At 58.9% G+C, this 11,579-nt stretch overlaps 5 protein-coding genes across 5 annotated transcripts; 2 read left to right on the forward strand and 3 right to left on the reverse strand.

Annotated features, from left to right (window-relative positions):
• Window positions 1–49: 49 nt before the first annotated feature.
• SDRG_01025 (hypothetical protein) lies at window positions 50–1,567 on the reverse strand. Its single transcript, XM_008606533.1, has one exon. It carries the CDS (start codon window positions 1,552–1,554, stop codon window positions 151–153), a length of 1,404 nt encoding a protein of 467 aa, XP_008604755.1. The 5' UTR covers window positions 1,555–1,567; the 3' UTR covers window positions 50–150.
• An 80-nt stretch (window positions 1,568–1,647) lies between these two features.
• Window positions 1,648–3,299, reverse strand: SDRG_01026 (hypothetical protein). The gene is made up of 5 exons (XM_008606534.1): window positions 2,759–3,299; window positions 2,611–2,715; window positions 2,237–2,565; window positions 2,135–2,189; window positions 1,648–2,092 (listed from the first exon to the last, which is right to left on the reverse strand). The coding sequence occupies exons 1-5, from the start codon at window positions 3,251–3,253 to the stop codon at window positions 2,009–2,011; spliced, it is 1,068 nt and encodes a 355-aa protein (XP_008604756.1). The 5' UTR covers window positions 3,254–3,299; the 3' UTR covers window positions 1,648–2,008.
• A 1,028-nt stretch (window positions 3,300–4,327) lies between these two features.
• Window positions 4,328–7,064, forward strand: SDRG_01027 (TKL protein kinase; the record flags this gene model as incomplete). The annotated part of the gene is made up of 9 exons (XM_008606535.1): window positions 4,328–4,668; window positions 4,728–4,811; window positions 4,863–4,925; window positions 4,980–5,039; window positions 5,089–5,160; window positions 5,204–5,269; window positions 5,315–5,380; window positions 5,424–5,486; window positions 5,535–7,064. 9 exons carry the CDS (start codon window positions 4,328–4,330, stop codon window positions 6,982–6,984), a joined length of 2,265 nt encoding a protein of 754 aa, XP_008604757.1. The 3' UTR covers window positions 6,985–7,064.
• Window positions 7,065–7,808: 744 nt separating this feature from the next.
• Window positions 7,809–8,282, reverse strand: SDRG_01028 (hypothetical protein). Its single transcript, XM_008606536.1, has one exon. The coding sequence runs from the start codon at window positions 8,162–8,164 to the stop codon at window positions 7,877–7,879; it is 288 nt and encodes a 95-aa protein (XP_008604758.1). The 5' UTR covers window positions 8,165–8,282; the 3' UTR covers window positions 7,809–7,876.
• A 1,176-nt stretch (window positions 8,283–9,458) lies between these two features.
• On the forward strand, window positions 9,459–11,397 carry SDRG_01029 (hypothetical protein). The gene has a single exon (XM_008606537.1). It carries the CDS (start codon window positions 9,544–9,546, stop codon window positions 11,323–11,325), a length of 1,782 nt encoding a protein of 593 aa, XP_008604759.1. The 5' UTR covers window positions 9,459–9,543; the 3' UTR covers window positions 11,326–11,397.
• The last annotated feature ends 182 nt before the right edge of the window (window positions 11,398–11,579 follow it).

Here is an 11,579-nt window from a genome sequence, read left to right on the forward strand (position 1 = left end):
GGGGCCATTACACCCTGGAGACGGCACCGACCGTAGAACAGCGTACAAGTCCACAACGCAAGAGACAACTATATACACACAGCGCTTTTCCATGGCGATGTACTAGTACGAGGCTGGCGCGATGGACGTTGACGTCGCTTTGGAAGGCTACTACGGGTCTGGTAAAGCGGCTACTGGGCTCTGAAGCATGTCGCCGCTCTCAGCGATCACGACGCGGACATTAAAGCATGTGGCCAAGGCGCGCCGAAGATACTCGACGCTGGGTCGACGAAACGCGCTTTGATGTATATGCAACGTTGCGCTGCGTGGGGCCGTCGCTCCGCGGATAGCAGTCGCCAAGACGGCGGCGTCCCGTGCGCTGAACATCCAATCAAAGTCGATGGTGTGCACCCCGGCTAGAATGCACGTGCAAAGGTATTCGCCATTGAAACCTTGCTCGGCGCTGGTGCTGTTAGGCCACGAGAGGTGTTGGAGACGGCTCGAGCTCATGGCCCAATGCAGAAGCACCCGGCGACTCTCCATTGAAAAGGTGACGCGGTCCAGCGTGATAGCTTGGATGCGCACAGCCAACGGCGGAGGTATCGCCGGCATCTCGTTGATGCTGACATTGACGAGCTCAAGCTCGTTGAGAGCCGTCATGCGGGACAGCGCCGGTAAGAGATAGCTAACGTCGCGTCGTTCGCCGGCGCGTGCACGTAGCTTGAGCGTTGTGAGCTGATTCAAATCGATGAGTGGCAAGAGAGCCTCAACGTGGGTACCGGGCGTGAGATCAAGATGCGTGATGTAGCGCAAGACGAGACCGTTGGCGACAAGGCCAGCGATAATGGCCGTTGCGCCCTCGAGAACGAGGTGCGACAGCGTCGGTGACATGGCGAGCGCCCGCGCCATTCCCGCGTCGCTGGTCGCGTCCCAGCTGTTGAGCCGCAAGTACACGGCGTGGCCCGACGCCAACCATCGAGCGAGATTGCGTACGACCGAGTCATTCCAATCGCGGTTGCTCAAGATGGTGAGCTCGGACACGCAGTGCGTCTCTGTCGTCACGGCTTCCAGCATACACGGACTCCCAAAGACGACGACGCGCCGGAGGTTGGTGCACATTCGTAGCAGCCGAAAGTACTCGTCGTCGTACTCGGAGCGACTGTTGAAATCGGCGACGAGCCGTTCTACCTTGGTAGCCCACCGCGCCACAAACGCGCAGTAAGGCTGAGTGAAATCACTTATCGGCGGCGCCACCGTCCGCCAGCCGGAATGCTGTCCGGCGTTGGGCAGCCCGCAATGGAGCGACACTGAGTGGAAGGTGGGCATCGCAGCCGCTAGAAGCGCAGCGCTCTCGCGCCAGTCCGTGCTAATGCATGGTTGCGGCCAGTGGTGGCGTGATGTGTCGGATGTGAGCAGCTGGCGCAGCGCCGCCAGCGATGGCACGAGGAGTAACGGCGGCAGCGCCGAGAGAAAGGCGAAGACATCGCGTGCTTCGGTGGTGCATCGCACGATGGCAATGAGGACGACGTCCAGGTCCAGGACGGTCCACCGCGCCGACGCTATCCGTTTGGTCATGCTTGGAAGCCGGGAATTCGGTGCTGCCAGGTCACGACCACCCAGACCTACTAGTATGGGTGGGGGTGGGTCTTTTTCTTCAGGGGAGTGTAGGGTAGGTAGACCTTTTTTAGTTTGAATTACATTAGGACAATCAATCGCTGCGACATGGTGTGGGTCGGGGGCGGGTAGGCCACGATAAAAATGAAGCAGCCCCCTGGCCTTATCAAAAGTGTGTGACCTTGCCCATATATCCGGAAACAATCGTTATATCCGGATGATTGGGATGATAGCCAGAATTGCCAATGCTGGAGCTGGCTTTTGGTCGTCGCGGGATGGTGATGTAGCTATGCTCTGTAGCTCGAGCATGCAGAATGGCCGTCGTAGCCTTGCCAAAAGCAGCCCAGCAAAAAACTCGGCACAGAGGTGGGGCCACTCGATTATCGTTAATGTTGTTGCGTGAGCATGTCGACCATCACAGTGCTGTCGCTGTGGACTCTTGTTGGTGGTAGTAAAGCTGCCACCCTTCCGAGGGCTCGGCGGGCGGATCGACCATGTACTATCAAGATGTGTTAGAGAAACGAGGAGTTGACAGGAATACCGGCGGAATGCGAGTGCCCGTGCCGTCGTAGACCAAGAAGGCGTCCCATGCAAACCTATGGCAGCGTCACATGCGTCTCCACGCGCCGTGGGAGCAACGTACCGAACAGCGACGAGGCTTTCCATGGTCATTTTGGCCGCTCGCAAAGGGAACGCGATTGTCTTTGGCGCCACTGGACTCTGCTGCTCATCCACAGCAAGTGGTGGTGGTGGCGGGCGTTTGCGCGCCGCCATGAGCGCGTCTCGTGCCGCGAGGACCTCACTGGCCTCGGTTTGCGCGGCCACATCGTCGGCGGTTAGTTGGGCACTCCGCTGCTTCTTGAGCTCCAGAAGCAGTCGCAGCCGCTTGCTCAAGGCCTCATGCTTCATTTGCTGCTGGTTGGAGGGTTGTGGCACTGCATCCTCCGTCGTTGTTGCTGGATCCATGGGCGTCTACGCGCCGTTGATCAGACATTATATTGCGTCAAGGGACCATACTGTCGACTCGGTTGGCAACGCGAGCTCGTCTGCCTTTGGGGGTTGCAGCCCTTTTGCAATGATAGCTTCGGCCTTTCGTCGCTGGCGCAGCGCTTTTCGGTACCTCTGCAATACCGTCGTAACGAGCGAGTTGACACCAAACACGTACCGTCTTCTTGGCCACGCGTTGGACGAGCCGGCGGTGCGCTGCAAACGCGTCGCTGTCCTCAAAGAACGAAGCGTGAAAAGCGCGCAGCTTCTCCATGTGGCTGTCCAACGTCGCACAGCGTCGGTCCCATTGCAGCTTGGTGCGCGTCGTTGCGCGGTCGTCGTCGTGCGGCCATGTCGCGGCCAAGTGCGCGAGATCTTGCTGGAGGAGTTTGCATTCGCGCACGGTCTGAAGGCCCCACGCGAGCTTCTCGCGCACGTCCTGCACAGTCATGGGTGGTGCTGGCGGCGTCCGCGCCTGGCGCGCCTCAAACTGCTGGACCCAGACAGCGTCCGGATCCACAAATCGTGGCGCAGCGTACGCACGCAGCGGCGGTGGGCCATAGGCGCGCGGTGGTGGCGGGCGAAAGGCGCGCGGTGGCGGAGCATATGAGCCCGATCGCGCAGCAGAGAACCACGGTGGTGGCGGTGGCGGCCCGCCAGGCGGCGCTTGCATGATCGTGGCAGACGAAAAATCGAATGTGTCCCATAGTGTGGTCTAAACACACGCCATTTTAAACCTGGATGCCGAGGTGTGGATCGTGGGCGCGCATCGCGTGCAGGCGCTACCCATAAAATGTGTACACTGCAAGAATCGCTGGCTCGTGTCCAAGGTCAAGGAGTGCATTGGTGCTCGCGCACGGTCCACCCCGTCGACTGGTGCCGCTTCCATGGAGTGTTTTTAGCCTTGCGGTTGCGATTGGTAATCATTCGCCACCCGGTAGCCAATCACATGGGTGCAAACTGCGCGGTGGATCTTGGGCTCGGATCTTTCGGGCGCGCTTCGCTGCACGCATCAACGCGACACGAGATCGTGCGTCACGCCGTCGGACGCTGTACAAGCAACGAGTAGCTACGCGTCGCACTTGTACGTAGAACGCAGCTCGCGTTGTTGCCTTGCGTTCCTTTGTCGAGGTACATTGTATCGCGGTGGCGGGTGAATTATTCCTCACTGCGACACTGCGGTCCGACGACGTGCGTCCTTGCGCCGACACAACCATACCGGTAGACGAGTTCTTCTTCTTCGAGGCGGCGACGACGACAGCCTCGGAATCTACCCCTTCGCAGGTGGCGCCACCCCTCCTGTCGCCACCGCGACTGGCTCGTTGCTTTGCAGCCCGGTGTACCACGACAGCGACGACTGCTACGACGACGGCGTCGTCGTCGTCGTGTACACGGTCCTACACTGTATGAAAGATGCAGTCGCGACTCGACATCGTTTGGGCCCTAAAGTCCAGTGCTTCGACCGGTCAACATAAACATGGGCCACCACAAGGCGGGGCAACGCATCATCCGCGCCACCCGACTTGAACTTGCACCAATCGGCACCCAAAGTGCAATCTCAATAGCCAATCACGTGACGTCACGACCACGGGGACTACGAACTTATAGGCATGTCTTCCGTCCTGGCCAGACACGGCGTTGGTAATAGAAAGACGCCGAACGGCGTGGGGCGCGGCCGCAGCATGTACTGCACGTTGCCAGAAAGGCAACTCCACCAGCAAGCGGTCGGTAGAACGACAATTGATCCATGCGCCATCGACTGCGGCGTCTGCTCGTGGGCCTTGTAGCCGTACGCACAGTCATAGCAACCAGCGATCTACGGCTGGGCCGCGCGTCCAAGGTCGTGCCCGTGGCGACGACGACGTTCACGACCGACTGCGACGGCGTCGAGTGGAGCGACGGTGCGTTCGGCACCGACGCCAAGCCCGACCAAGTGTCGTGTGTGTGGTTTCCAAATGGCAGTGTGTACCGCGGCGGTGTCAAGACGTACAGCTCCCGCATGGGCACGACGGGCTTTATCAAAAACACTCTCGATGGCGAGTATGCCGTCGACTACGTGGCTTTTCTGCCCAACACGGCGGCCGTCATGTACATATATATATACGATGATGGTTTGAGAGCGCCTTCTTATGCACTTTGCCATGTAGTAAACTCGACAACCTCAACCTCAGCCGTGTCAACAGCAGCCTCGACGTTGACATCCACGGCATCCCGATCGTTGCCAAGACAATGTACAGTTGGGTGTCCTCGCAGGAGTCGACTCACGTCGCTACATGTACTAGCCAGCTTTTGGGCAACCAATTGACGACGCTCGACGTCCGACTGAGCGAGATGGTCATGACGCTGTAGGCCAACGCGATGGATTCCGGTAGCGCAGACTCATCGCCAGCTTGGGCTAGGAACGTTCCGTTCAATCGCCTCACAAGCGTCCGCATCAAGGCACCTGCCCTCGCCGAACTGTACGACGCCTCGCGTAGCGTTCATGGCGTGCTAAGAGTTTAAACGTAGAAACCTCCGCCACAATCAACTCGGCGACAACGCATTCGCCGCCGACGGTGTACCCAAGTCCCTCGCCCTCATGTACGCACAAAATCTCGTACATCTTATTCTTATTGCGCGCTAGTGATGTGGGCGACAATGCGCTGACGGTCGTGCCCCCATCGCTCCTCACGCGCGGTCTCGTCAACATGTAAGACGTGTGGCAACCACGGTCCGCTGATATGATTGCCTCTAGTTCGCTCAACAACAATGCCATCACGTCGATCGATGGTGTCCAGTGGCCTTCGACGCTACAGATGCTGTAGGCTCGCTGTTTAGCCACGAATACTGAGGTTCTTACGTAGGTCGCTCTGGAACAACTCGATCAAGGAGCTGCACGCCAACTTTCCCCCAAGTTTAACCCACCTGTCCGTGCGATCCTGTTGATGTATGTTTTTCATTGACCGTATGTGTAGGTGCTTGGCGGGCAACCCGATCACGGCCTTGTATGCCAACCAGTCGCAGTTTGACCTGCTGAGCAAACTCTTAAACCCGAACGTGACGTCGAGGACGACACTCAACGACCCGAGCTTCACGCATTTCGACATGTGCGGCAACGTGCTCTCCACCACGGCGACCGCATCCACGTGCAGCGCCGACTCGGACACCAAATTGCTCTACGGCGTCTTTCCCATCTGCCTTGTCCTCGACACGCCGTCCAGTGCCGGGCCGATGTCGACGTCGACGATTGTGATTTTGGTCTTGTCGCTTTCGCTTCTTGGCGTGCTCGGCTGCCTCGTGTACCGGCTGTTCCACAAGAAGCAGTGGTTTGAAGAGCTCGAAGAGCCGCCGCTCACGGGGCTCGCCGACAGCTGCCGACTCTACCACGACGTGCGCTTCGAAGAGGCGTTCCAGGCGTACCGGATCCCGGCCGCGGCCCTCGAGCGCCGGCGAATCCTTGCGCGCGGCGGCTTTGGCATTGTGTATTTGGCTGCGTACCATGCGCAGCCGACGAGCGCCCACCGCACGTACGTCGCGATGAAGCGTCTCTTGCCGTCGTTTGTCGACAACCCGCACGCGATCGATGAGTTTATGCAAGAGATCCGCGTCTATGCGCTGCTCCAGCACCCCAAGATCGTCGCGTTTGTCGGGATTACGTGGACGACCTTGTACAACATGAGCATCGTCACCGAGTACATGCCGTATGGGGATGTGTGGAGTCTTCTGGTCGCCAACGCCAAGGCGGTGTCGTGGGAAGCGCCGATGATCGCCGACTCGGTCTTGCCGGCAAAGGAGGTGGCGTCGATCGGGTCCCAGCACAGCTTTACGGGCGACGCGTGGCGGTCAGCCCCGACAATTTCGTCCGACACGTCGAGCTGCTTTCAGCGCGGCGCGGCCAAGCTCGGAATCGCCATGGACATGGTTGAGGCCATGATGTACCTGCACGGCTTGTCGACGCCCGTGATTCACCGCGACATCAAGGCCCGGAACATTCTCTTGGGCCCGCACTACGAAGCCAAGTTGACCGACTTTGGCACAAGCCGCGCGCGCGAAGACGAGATGACGATGACGGCCGAGATTGGGACGGCCGCGTGGATCGCCCCCGAGGTCCTCAAAGGCATCCGGTACAGCGAAAAGGCCGATATTTATTCGTTTGGCGTCCTTCTCTCGGAGCTCGACACGGCCGAGGTGCCGTACTCGCACGTGTATTTGGAGCCGGGCTCGACCATCACTCTGGCGCGCACGCGGATCGCAATGATGGTTGTCAACGGCGAGATTGCACCGCGCTTCACACTGCAGTGCCCGTCGGGCATCTACGAGATTGCGCGCCAGTGCCTCTCGTACAACCCGGACGACCGCCCGGACGCGACCGAACTCTTTGATTTGTTCCAGGAGTACCAACATTTTTTCGACTCGGCGCGCTAATACACCTTATCTATAAACCCAGACACTGCTATAAACCCCGAGGGCTATGTAATAGACACCTACCTACTACTACACTACCATTCGGACGGGTTGTGCCTCGATGACGGCGCTACGAAGAAGACATATACCCGCCGCCAACCGCAACTGCCTGTTCTATGGCTGGGAATCGCGCGCACGAGGTTGGCACGACGCGAGATGTATGGTTGTTTGCATGCCTCTGATGTTGGTACTGCCATCATACAGCGTCGGCGGGGACTTGCGACCGATTCGTCTTGGAGAATGGCATAGAATCGAAGAGGTCGGTTCGCTGTTGTTGTTGAAATGAGTTATTAACATGCAATTATATCGTGAAGATGGCGGAAGTCCCAATGCACTGGTGAGGTTTGGCCGGTACGTCAAGCTGAGGGCGCTTGGTCGGGGCGCACGATCGAGTGGGGAAAGAGATAGCGAGCGCACCAAGGGCCGGCGCGTAGGACATGGAGCGACTCGGCAAGCGAAGGCACCACGGCGCGGCGAACCAAGTGCCAGATATGCAATCGCGTGATAGTAGCGGCTTTGATCGCGAGCGCATCAGCCGAAAGGGAAAGAGAGAAAGCTCGGACCTGACGTAAAACTTAGAGCTCGGTTCACTGTGCAAGCGTCAGGTACTAGTAGCGTCATGCTGAATTGTCAAGTTGATTGATGCGCACGGTACTGTACTGTGTTGCTGGGTGCACATCCCACGCCATTCCAAAGCGATATACACCAACGGCATGCCTCGTGGCAACCTATGCCAGCTCAGCGACCAAGTATATGTCCGTCCATGCATGCCCCGCCAAGAAGCCTTGTTGGAGAATAAGAAGAATGCGTCTTATCCGATTAAATAATTGCAACAAAGGATGGTGGGCGCTTGTCATGCGACGACCACGTTGGTGGACTTGGCGTACGTCTCGATGGCGTCCTTCTCGCACTCGGTCAAGAGCTCGTAGCCGTCGACGCTGGCGAGGAGGTGCGGCGATGCGCAGCACGTCAAGTGGTGCCAATCGAGCGCAATGTACCCCTTCACGTGCTGAAAGATGACGCCGACGCGGATCTCGCCTTGCTCAATGCGCGCGTCGCACGACCGGCACTGGGACGTACTCGTGGTCGCGCGGCCCAGGATCGGCGTGGCATGGCGCGTCCACGGGTTGAGAGCGGCCATACAACAGCGCGTTGTTTTCGCGAGTGCCACCAAGATCGCGCACTGTGCGTTTGTATGGTGTCGACGCTGCGACAAAAGGGCCAAGTCGGCCAGGTGGCACCACCGTGGCCCGTCAAGCATACAAAAATCAAGTCATTTCGAATCCGAATTTTTCGGCCATGTTCAATATCTTGTTTTTTGTATGCCCTGCGATCCTCGGGAGTCCTACTCTGTAGAGGAGACGAGTGCTCGCCGAAAAGCTCCGGAGCTCGCGGCCATTGATTTCATGCGAGAGTGTCGCGCCATCTTATTTGGTCGTTGGCCGGACGACGCGAGCAGCAACGAGTGACCGAGTGCACTGGAAAAGCTACGCAGTACTGTCGGCGCTGCTTCCTGAACTGGGTGATGCTGAAAGAACTGGCGACGACGGCGATGTTGGTCACGCGGCAACACGTGTCGGCGCCGAACGTCGCGAGCGTGTCATGAATTCTCGAAACGCAGAAGACTCTGGCGCGCCGCAGTAAATCGACTGTGCTCACCACAACAATCGGCTTCTTCGCCGCGTGTCAAAAGCACGCCTGTCAACCTCGCTCCTACAGGTCGATCGATGGACCAGCGATGACTACATCCCAGCACGAGGTGGCGTCGATGCGACGACGAGAATTTGAAAACCTGGATACTACTCGTTGTTCCACATTAGATACTAGTACCTGGATACCTGCACTTGCTCCTTCGGCCGGCACTGTCCGTGGTCGTCCTTGTCGACGTTTGCTCACTGCATCATCACGTAGCTGCGACGGCAACACCCATTTGCACGGCTTTCATCTCCAGCAGTGTGTGCAATGCCCACGTGTAGCTTCGTCACCACCGCAATCTCCAGTGCGAACGCACCTCTCTCATACATTGCAGTATCTCTCTCTAGTATTACCGATCTGTACGTCTCCCCGCATCGAGTTCCTCGTTCCCATGTCCATGACGCATGCTACACACCGAAGATGACATCCAGTCTGGGATGGCCGAAGAAGGGCCTACGTTTTCATTTGCTTCTACATACAATAACCAAGTTATTTACGTTTTTAGGGGACCCCTCCAAACGCCATCATGGTCGAGGCCGAGCTTCGCCACCACCAGCTTGTGTCGGACGGCCTTTTACATCCATACAAACATCAAGAGACATTGAAACTACGGCCAGGACATACTGATTCCGAGTCGTTGGAACGAAGCAAAAATTCGAACTTCGACAGCTGGGTTCCACGCAGGTAGAGGGCCAATACAAAGCGCAAGTGCAGCAAGGTGGCGCCAATGCTTTGAGGATGGGACACCACGCATGGCGTCCGGCTATCGGCGAGTTACTGCGCGCGATAGCAGCGTCGTCGAATGCAAATCATTTCGAAATTGCCATGCAGACGCCAGAGTCGCAGGTCGAGTTGGGCATGCCGCCAGCAGCCGCGCCGACCTTTCTCCAGCGTGCCAAGGAGTGGGCCATTGGCCACAAGAAGATTGTCGGGGCCCTTGGCGCCGTGGCCATGATTGGCACCGTCCTCGCGGTCGTGACCGCCAGCCCAAGCGTTGACAGTGCCACCGGCGTCTCGACCGGTGCGAACGGCGCCGGCATTTGCTACGACTCGACGGAAAACCCTGCGGACCTCGAGCGCCACTTTGGCTTGATCAAGCAAAAGTACTCGTCCGTGCGCACGTACCAAGTGACGTACGGGGGCAAGAACATGATTGACGTCGCCGCCGACGCCGGTCTCTCCATCGCGGTCGGTGTCTGGATCGAAGGCGGCAACTGGGACAAGGAGCTCCAGGCTGCGATTGACGGCACGAAGCGCCATCCCGGTAGCGTCAAGGCTATCTACATTGGCAACGAAGAGCTCCACAAGGGCTGGGGTGCCGGCGCTGTCGTCAACGCCATCAACAAGGGCAAGTCTGCGATCCGAGCCGCTGGTATCAACGTGCCTGTCGGTACCGTCCAGATCGACGGCGACTTCTTGCGCAACCCGCAGGTCGCCGACGCCTGCGACTCGATCGGTGTCAACATCTACCCGTTCTTCAGCGGCCCCGAGTCGATTACCAACCCGATGGGCGATCTCAACGCGCGCTGGAGCGCAATCACCAACAAGTGGGGCGGGAAAGCACGCATCACCGAGACGGGCTGGCCCTCGGCCGGCGGCTCGTACAACGGCCACCACTCGACGTACGACAACGCCAAGAGCTACTTCGACAAGTTCAACGACTGGGCCGCCTCCAACGGCGGCGACACGACCTACTACTTTATGTTCAAGGACGTGCCCAACAAGGGCGGCTACGAGACCAACTTCGGTGTCATGGACGGCAATGGCAACTGGAAGTACGGTGGCGCACCGGCGCCGCAGCCCCAGCCGTCCCCCTCACCGCAACCGCAGCCGTCTCCTTCGCCCTCGCCGCAACCGCAGCCGACTCCTTCGCCCTCGCCGCAACCGCAGCCGACTCCTTCGCCCTCGCCGCAACCGCAGCCGACTCCTTCGCCCTCGCCGCAACCGCAGCCGTCTCCTTCGCCGTCTCCCCAGCCGACCCCATCGCCTTCCCCGTCGCCGCAGCCGACTCCGTCGCCATCGACTGAGAAGCCCACCGAGAAGCCCACGGACGCACCGACGCCCAGCCCGACGCCTAGCCCGACCCCTAGCCCAACGCCAGAGCCGACGACGGCGACGCCGGAGCCTACCACTGTGACGCCTGAGCCGACGACAATCGAAGTCGCCTTCAACAATGGCTCGTCGTCCAGCAACAGCACGATTCCATCCAACAACTCGACGGGGTCGTCCAACTCGTCCTCCAAGTCCGAGGAAGATGCGCTTCTTGGTACGCCGGTGACGCTTGTGCCGTCGTCGGGGAGTACGCCGGGTGGTGCCACGGGCGCAACGCCGGGTCCGGGTGCGACCAAAACCAGTGGCCAGGAGACGCTCAACCAGAACAACGCCAACACGGGTGCCGCCGACGATTCGAACGGCAGCAAATCGGCGGTGTCCTACGTCCTCGGTGGCATGGCACTCGTCGGTGTTGCCGCCGTCACGGTCCTCGTCGTCAACAACCGCCGCAAGAACCGCCTCCTCGAAGAAGAGAAGGATGTCTTTATGTCGAACCGCGACGACAGCATGATGGCCGTGCTCCAGACGCGCAAGAGCGCCATCGCGGTGTTGTAAACTCGTATGTACTACGCGACTAACATCACTTTTTGCCTTAATTTACAATCTTGATTCATTCCTTGTCCAATATCGACTCCAGAATATATTCGTCATCGAAAAGCCATATCGATGCAGCGACGTGGTACCCCTACCCCTCCTCGGGCTAGGGTTAGCTGCCGCGGCTGCACAATCGATGCCATTTATTGGCTTATTGACCCAATAGCTTGACGGCATTGTTATGACAATAGGGTGTCATCGTGTATGTGGGCATA

The sequence above is a fragment of the Saprolegnia diclina genome (assembly GCF_000281045.1).
Source record: "Saprolegnia diclina VS20 unplaced genomic scaffold supercont1.2, whole genome shotgun sequence".
NCBI classification, from domain to species: domain Eukaryota; phylum Oomycota; class Saprolegniomycetes; order Saprolegniales; family Saprolegniaceae; genus Saprolegnia; species Saprolegnia diclina.

Bases quoted from the DNA above. Each gene is read 5' to 3' on its own strand.
- SDRG_01025 (XM_008606533.1), bottom strand. From the start codon at position 1,554: ATGACCAAACGGATAGCGTCGGCGCGGTGGACCGTCCTGGACCTGGAC.
- SDRG_01026 (XM_008606534.1), bottom strand. From the start codon at position 3,253: ATGCAAGCGCCGCCTGGCGGGCCGCCACCGCCACCACCGTGGTTCTCT. The intron at 2,716-2,758 runs GTACGTGTTTGG...ACGGTATTGCAG, and splicing joins AACGCGTGGCCAAGAAGACG to AGGTACCGAAAAGCGCTGCG. The intron at 2,190-2,236 runs GTACGTTGCTCC...ACGCTGCCATAG, and splicing joins GAAAGCCTCGTCGCTGTTCG to GTTTGCATGGGACGCCTTCT.
- SDRG_01028 (XM_008606536.1), bottom strand. From the start codon at position 8,164: ATGGCCGCTCTCAACCCGTGGACGCGCCATGCCACGCCGATCCTGGGC.
- SDRG_01029 (XM_008606537.1), top strand. From the start codon at position 9,544: ATGCAGACGCCAGAGTCGCAGGTCGAGTTGGGCATGCCGCCAGCAGCC.